We start from the raw sequence: 7,661 nt of genomic DNA, 5'->3' as shown, positions 1-7,661 counted from the left end.
TAAATACGGGGAGGGTGGGTGATTGTGATTAGCACAACACCCTATTCGTCTTAGTCTCTGTCCCGGGAAAGATATCGACTCCTTTCTCGACAGGCAGGCCAACCTGTTCGAATAACATTCCTCGCAGATTCCTTTTGAAAAATACGCAATTTTCCCTCTTCCAAGTTGCTACTGCCAGCTCGATTCATTTGTGTTTGCTCGGCATCGACCTTGCACATGAAGGACATTCGAGTCTTGCACGGTCATCATCCAAGCATCCCCAGTCTTGGACTCGCGATGTGTTTCCCATTACTGGTACTCCTCTTCAACGCTACTTTGGCTCGGAGTTTCTGATTTGGTAGATCATCGTTCAGGCTTGTGCCGTGAACTCACTCTGACTTCTGGTCGAGGGGATAGCTATACGTGTAGTATAAACTGGGGAGGGGGAACGAAGCTTATTTTCCGAAATCAAATTAACTGTTTCCAACCAGATTCGTAACGCCTCTTGAGTTTTCGCAATGATCCAGCCTCAAGGATCCCCCAGTTTTTTTTATATTATTTTCTATTTGATTATATTGTTTTGTTTGCATTACATTTCCAATTTAGTATATTTGGTGTTCAGCCACAAGTGGTGACTTTTCATCCCTATTGTTTACATGATTCAGTTAATAATTATTAAGTTATAATATGCTTTCGCAGCTAAGAATTTTTTTTTTTCAGTAGGATGTTTTAAACCTACTTGTCTTCTGAATAAGGAGCTAAACAAATCTTATAAACTAACTTATAAACTATAAAGAGAGCTAATCGTTGCACTAAAACTATAAAGATTGCAACGATTTTTGTCGGAAGTTGCATATAATAATGTTCGTCATAATTTCTAATGTTTCTATGTTTTCAAGTCTGTGCAACTAATTTGTGCTAAACCAGGGAGGACGCTTCAAAATCATTTCCAGAATTTTATTCTGAATTCTTTGAAGCGTTTTCTTCCTAGTAGCACAACAACTTGCCCAGATTGGCACTGCATATAGCATTGCCGGTCTAAATATTTGTTTATAAATTAATAGTTTGTTCTTTAGGCAGAGCCTAGAATTTCTATTTATAAACATTTTATTTATTTGTTGCATTTTGTTTGGATTCCTTCAATGTGATCCCTAAAAGTGAGCTTTTTATCGTAAATCTAACCCAAGTATTTAACTTGATCTGTTCACGTTAAATTCAAACCATTAAATTTAATAATATGGTTATTATTTGGTTTAAGAAAAAAAGCTCTTGGCTTATGCGGAAACACAATCAATTGTCTTTTTGCCGCATTAGTGGAAATTTTCCATTTTTTCAGGTAATCATTGAAAATATCCAAGTTTCGATTAAGTCGACTACAGATAATACGAAGACTTCTCCCAGTGGCAGAGATGCTAGTATCATCACAGAAAAGTGAATTTTTACAGCCTGTAGGTAGATTTGGAAGATCAGAGGTAAAAATATTGTTTAGTATTGGTGCGACGCTTGATCCTTGAGGGATGCCTGCTTTAACGGGTAGCTTATTAGATTTACAATTCTGATAAGAAACCTGTAGGGTACGGTTAGTAAGATAATTTTTAATTATCTTTATTATGTAAATTGGAAAATTGAAATCCCACATTTTGGCAATTAATCCTTTGGGCCAAACACTGTCGAAAGCTTTTTCGATGTCTAGAAGAGCAACTCCAGTGGAATTTCTTTCTTATGAATGTCGTGCGTCTTCGTTCAGCTAGTACAGTCATAAACGAATGGAACGATTTGAAATTATTGCTGCATGCATGGTTATCTTTCTATTCATTCGCAGTTTAGACTAGGTCAGCAGCAGAAGCTTAATTTTATTTTGCGTATTTGCCTGTTTGCGAGTTTTTAACATCCTCCGAAATGGAAAAATTAAATGAACGCGTTAGAGACGATATGTTCGATTTGTGGAATGAAGCTGATGTTGGTCACTTTAGGGTCCGTTCATAAACCACGTAGACTCATAGGGGGACGGGGGGTTCTGGCAAAAGTCTACGTTTGTCTACGAGGGGGGAGGGGAGGTCTTTGAAAAAGTCTACACAGACTTTTTTTTGTTATTCTCGTATCACTAATTATAAATGGAATTTAAAGAGAGTTGTATTCAAAATATCGGTTTATTCAGTATTTATGACACTTCAAAGCTAGTACACTATTCAGGTAACTACTCACTGAAAACCATTCGATGAAGAAAATAACAAAACAAATTCTTGTTTTCTTAATTAGTTTATTTTAACAGAAAAATGAAAAACTTAACTAAATTTTCTCTTAATTTTGCGAGATTCTCAAATAATAGTTATTGAAAATTATTATTGATTTTCATTCAAGACGCACATCATACGAAATGACAGCAAAGTAGCCAAGATGCACACCTTACTGGAATACATCAAGGTAGCGACAGCAACTATGTTCATACACGCTGGGCATAAAGGATATGCAGGTAGGTTGTTGTCTCAGCTTGGAAAGCTTGTTTTAGCCCGGACGCAACTACCTGAACCAGTACACAAAAATCAGAAATTCAACTGACCTCATTTTGGTTTTATCTAGTTTTTCTTTAAAAACATTTCAATAAAGGAATGATATTGATTGACATTTTTTTCAATACATGTATACTGAAAGTTGAAAGTATTGTCGAAAATTGTCAAAATAGTTGATTATATAGTAAAACATCAATTATTAACAAATGTAATATGCAATATGATAATTATTTTTCATCTTTTGAGATTCCAAGCCAGATCTGGAATAAGTATAAAGTTTTTAGTAGTGATGCTGGCTGATTAAATAGAAAAGAAATAAAAATTATTCATTTCATCTAAAATTGAAATCATCAATCAATTACCAACAATCCTTGAATAGCTTTGGTTATTTCGTCTCATTTAAGAGTGCAGTTTATAAAAAGATAACATTATGAGAAACATAAATCTATATTATATCCTACGCGTGAATTACTGGCATACGGAGTATTTCTACAATTTGATTCCATACCTTCATCCGTCGGTCGGTGAAACAAAACCTTTGAAATATCCTATGTTGTATTTTACGATGAAGCAGTTTAATTCAACAATGAGATTAGTTGAATTCCAGTAGTTTGTGTCTTGGCTAAAAATGTAGTGTCACGGCATATGCAATTGTGTCTGAACGAAACCAAGCGTTACAAGCTGAGACAAGCTTTTCAAGCTTTAGCTCAGGTAGGTTTTTTAAGTTTTGTTCTAGGGTGAAACGTTCATGTCCAGACTGAAACTGACAGCTTCAAACCAACAACGTTGGATTATTGTTTTCAACAAGAATTTAGTTCGCCCAAATATTAACTAGACGAAACCAAAAACTCAACTAATTTTTCAGTTGAAATTGTGATGAATCGGTTTTCCGTGCTCGTTAAGTGACCACTCAACCCAGAACCCACGATTTTTTGGACAACCTCACAGGTTATTGTTTCTTGCGTATATTTTGATATAGTTTTGATCTAGGAATAATACAAAATGACAGTTCCAAAGACGATCGCCCAAAATTCCTCTCGACGGAAGATTTGGACTGTGAAATTATCTGAGGCACCACTAGTTAGCAGACATGCATGGACCATTAAATGCATGAACCATAAAAAGTTAAAAAATGGTCAAAGTTAAGCATTGTAACAACAAAACACCCGATTTTTAACAATAAGTAGATTATTTTTGTAATTTTTTATTTATTAATTTCGGTGGTTAAAGCAGTAGTGTAGTTAAACTTCTACAACAAAGTGTTTACTCGAGTTAATCAGTTTCTCTTGCAATCATTTACACTGATTTCAAAATCTTAAAACATCCGTTAAATTTTACATCTTGACCCCACGCAACTCCGTGCGAAACGGTTCTACTATATTTATCTTCGAAAATATTCGGAGTTAAACTTTGATACTTTTCGATAATACTCTTAGGTGATACGACTATTAAATACATAAGAAAAATAAATATTTTTGGGAAGATTTAAATAGCTTCGATCCCTTCATCAAATAAGGCAATTTAGATTATCCTATTATCTTAGAAATATTGAAAATTGTTCACGAAAAGTGAAATTTGTGTGCATGTTTGGTTTATTATTTTAGTCTAGGTGATAGTACACATCGACAGTATTATTTTGTAGTTGTTTCTTATAATTCAACAATTTTGAATGCACCAGTAAGACTCAAGAAGTGTTTAGCAATTCTACATGGTTGGTGTAGGTCGCACTTCGGCTAAAATTTAAGCTAGTTATAGCAATATATCTTTTTACATATATTTGTGTTACTAACCTTGAAAAAAAGCATTCCGCCACACAAACGTTGGAAAGCACGTTGAATCGGTATTAATTGATTTGATCACACTTCTTCTGGTAACACTGTTGTGAATCAGTTTGTTTATTTTTGTTCGCGTATTTTGGATCGTTTTTTTGTGTATATTCAGTGATTTTTCATCTAGAATAAGGTTTGTGCCCTCGCCTAAGCTGCAGTTATTGATCAATTGACTCATAATTTGTGATTCTCGGTCGTGCGGTGACAATTGACAAACATTTTGTTCTCCCAAAGTGTCGTCGGTAGTGATAGAATCCTTGTGGTGAAACCGTGGATGCATATCGGGAAAGCTTATTCACGAAGTAGCTACTGTTGCCTACCTGTAGGCGATTCGCAATGGATTCGATCTGCCTGCAGTGCTCCGAGCCGGTAACCACTTTGAATCAGCTGAAATGCCAAGGATTCTGCGACAGAATCATGCATCTATCGTGTTCAACGCTCACTCGTCCAAAATTGGACATGATTAACGACTCAGCGAATATATTCTGGCTCTGCGACAGCTGTGTGGATTTGATGAAATCCTCCGCAGTGAATGCAGCTTTTACAGCATTGAGCGAAGCGTTCCGTTTGTTGACCGACACACATAAAACAGCGCTTGAAGCATTAAAGGCTGAAATGGAGAAAACCAGAAAATCAGTGGAATCCGCAACGACACTGCCTGCAACTCCCATATCATGGCCCGTTCCAAATAGAGCTGGAGCCAAACGTGCTCGCGAGACCGAGGATAATAAATCTCTTTCTAAATCCGATGTCCCCAGCCTAACGTGTGGCAAGAAAAAGGGTGATGTAGCAAAGGTACCCACAATCACTGTTCCACCCGCTACTAGTAAATGCTGGATTTATTTGTCGCGAATTGCCACCACCGTTTCTGAAGACGAGGTTGGTGCTATGGTTAAGGAGTGCCTTTCAACGGACGATCCGGTCGAAGTGAAGAAGTTAGTGAAAAAAGACGCAAATTTGAGCGGGCTTAATTTCATTTCTTTCAAAATTGGTGTTGACCCTAAACTTCGTGAAATGGCCCTCAATGCCGAAACTTGGCCGGATGGGATGTATTTCCGCGAGTTCATCGACTTTCGGCAAGAACGTACTAATGACGGGAAGCAGGGGTTTCGGAAAACACCTCGACTGGGATAAATCCATCGCAAATAGCAGTTATTTTAGACTACGCACCGACAATTCGCCTGTTGATCAACGGCAACCGGGACGCACCGTAGAAAGCAATATGGAATCCCCCAATCCTCCCAGCACAGTCGTGCCTCTCGCAGTCAGCAGTATCTTCAGTCGTCCCGGCCCTGTGTCTGGGAATGGAGAGGGGGACTTCCAAATTGCCCTCTTTGGCAAGTATTTTAAAAATAATTTTGATGAATCAACCGTTTTTCCTGATGGAACTGCTTGTTCTAGCTCGAATGCTTCCGACTGTCAATTAATAAGTCAACGATGTCAGCCGTCAGCTGGAAACCTCCTGAGGAGCACTCCAACTTCCATCACGGGTGCTACCAATTCATGCAGTTCACCCGCGCCTTCTGCTGTTAGCAGTCATTCCAGTCGCCCCGGTGTGCATTCCAGACGACGGAATCAAGGAGTGCCGGTCAGCCTTTCGTGTCTAAAATCGTCACCCATCCACTTATACTATCAAAATGTGGGTGGCATGAATTCCTGTGCAAATACCTATCGCCTAGCTACCTCGGACTGCTGTTACGACATTATCGCATTGACAGAAACATGGCTAAATGAGCAGACCCTTTCCAGCCAGGTGATTTGCTCTGACTACGAGGTTCTCAGATGTGACCGGAGTCCTCTCAACAGCCACAAATCCTCCGGAGGCGGTGTTTTGCTCGCTGTGCGTCGTGGATTAAAAGTTCAACATATAACAAATGATGCTTGGAGCAGCATCGAACAAGTATGGGCAGCGATAAAATTGGGAAATCGAACATTATATATATGTGTGGTTTATTTCCCTCCCGATAAAATTCGCGACTCAGCACTAGTTGATTCTCATTCTGAATCATTGACTTCTGTTGTTGCGATGGCGCAACCCACTGACGAAATCATGATCCTCGGCGATTTCAACCTTTCTACAATAAAGTGGCGTTCCATTCATAACGGATTTCTACAACCCGACCCAGACGAATCAGTTTTTCATCCTGGCAGCTTTACTCTTCTGGATGGCTATAGCACGGCTACACTTCTGCAGATTAACAGCACAACGAACGAGAACGACCGGATTTTAGATCTATGCTTCGTTAATGCCAGAGATCAATCGCCGCATATTTCCACCGCCCTCGCCCCGCTAGTAAAGTATGTTCGCCACCATCCGCCTCTTCATCTTACACTCCAGGACGTACCGCCTATGAAGTTTTCGAGCCACGCGCCCACCGTGTGTTACAATTATAAGCGGGCCGACTATAGCAGCATTTTGAATATTTTACAAAGTATTAACTGGGATTCTGTGCTAAGTAAGGATGATGTGAACTCCGCCGCTGAAACGTTCTGCCATATAATGAGCTACCTTATCGATCGTCATGTCCCAAAGTGTAATCAACGAAGTGATCAATCCCCCTGGCAGACAGCCGAGCTACGTCAGCTAAAAACTGCGAAAAGAGCAGCATTACGAAAGTTTACCAAACGCCGTACCTTGTCACTGAGAGCTTATTATGTAAGGCTCAATAACGATTTTAAAAAACTGAACAGTTTTTGTTTTTCAAACTATCAACGAAAAATGCAACGTAAGCTTAAGTCGGATCCTAAATCGTTTTGGAGATACGTCAATGACCAGCGGAAAGAAACCGGCTTGCCTTCTGCAATGTTTTTGAATGGCGAAGCTGGTCATGATTCACAAGCCATATGCAAATTGTTCGCCTCTAAATTTGCGAGTGTGTTCGTCAGTGAGACATTGTCCTCGCAGCAGATTGACGTTGCAGCTAGCGGCGTGGCCCAACTCGAACGGTCAGTGAATGAGATTCGTGTAGAGCACTCGGATATTGTATCAGCAGCATCCAAGCTTAAAGCATCGTCATCTCCCGGGCCAGATGGTGTCCCTGCTGTGTTTTTGAAAAAGTGTATATCTGGTTTGGTGGAACCACTCTGTCAACTATTCAAAATGTCACTGACAACCGCGATTTTTCCTCAATTGTGGAAAGCAGCTTTCATCTTTCCTGTCCACAAAAAAGGTGATAAGAGGAACATTGACAATTATAGAGGAATTTCTGCGCTCTGTGCCATTTCCAAGCTCTTTGAGTTAGTCGTGGTGGAGTCAGTGTTTTTTCACTGTAAGGAATATATTTCTAAAGACCAACATGGATTCATGCCGAATCGATCGACGTCGACGAATCTACTATCTCTA

At 39.3% G+C, this 7,661-nt stretch overlaps 1 protein-coding gene and 1 pseudogene across 1 annotated transcript; one reads left to right on the top strand and one right to left on the bottom strand.

Moving 5' to 3' along the window:
- LOC131687729 (NADH-ubiquinone oxidoreductase chain 1-like) overlaps nt 1-4,741 on the bottom strand; it is a 9,029-nt pseudogene extending 4,288 nt beyond the window's left edge.
- Nucleotides 4,742-4,777: 36 nt separating this feature from the next.
- LOC131687728 (uncharacterized) lies at nt 4,778-5,452 on the top strand. The gene has a single exon (XM_058971823.1). The coding sequence runs from the start codon at nt 4,778-4,780 to the stop codon at nt 5,450-5,452; it is 675 nt and encodes a 224-aa protein (XP_058827806.1).
- The last annotated feature ends 2,209 nt before the right edge of the window (nt 5,453-7,661 follow it).

The sequence above is a fragment of the Topomyia yanbarensis genome, chromosome 3 (assembly GCF_030247195.1).
Source record: "Topomyia yanbarensis strain Yona2022 chromosome 3, ASM3024719v1, whole genome shotgun sequence".
Lineage (NCBI taxonomy): Eukaryota > Metazoa > Arthropoda > Insecta > Diptera > Culicidae > Topomyia > Topomyia yanbarensis.
This window is presented reverse-complemented; position numbering and strand designations above follow the sequence as displayed.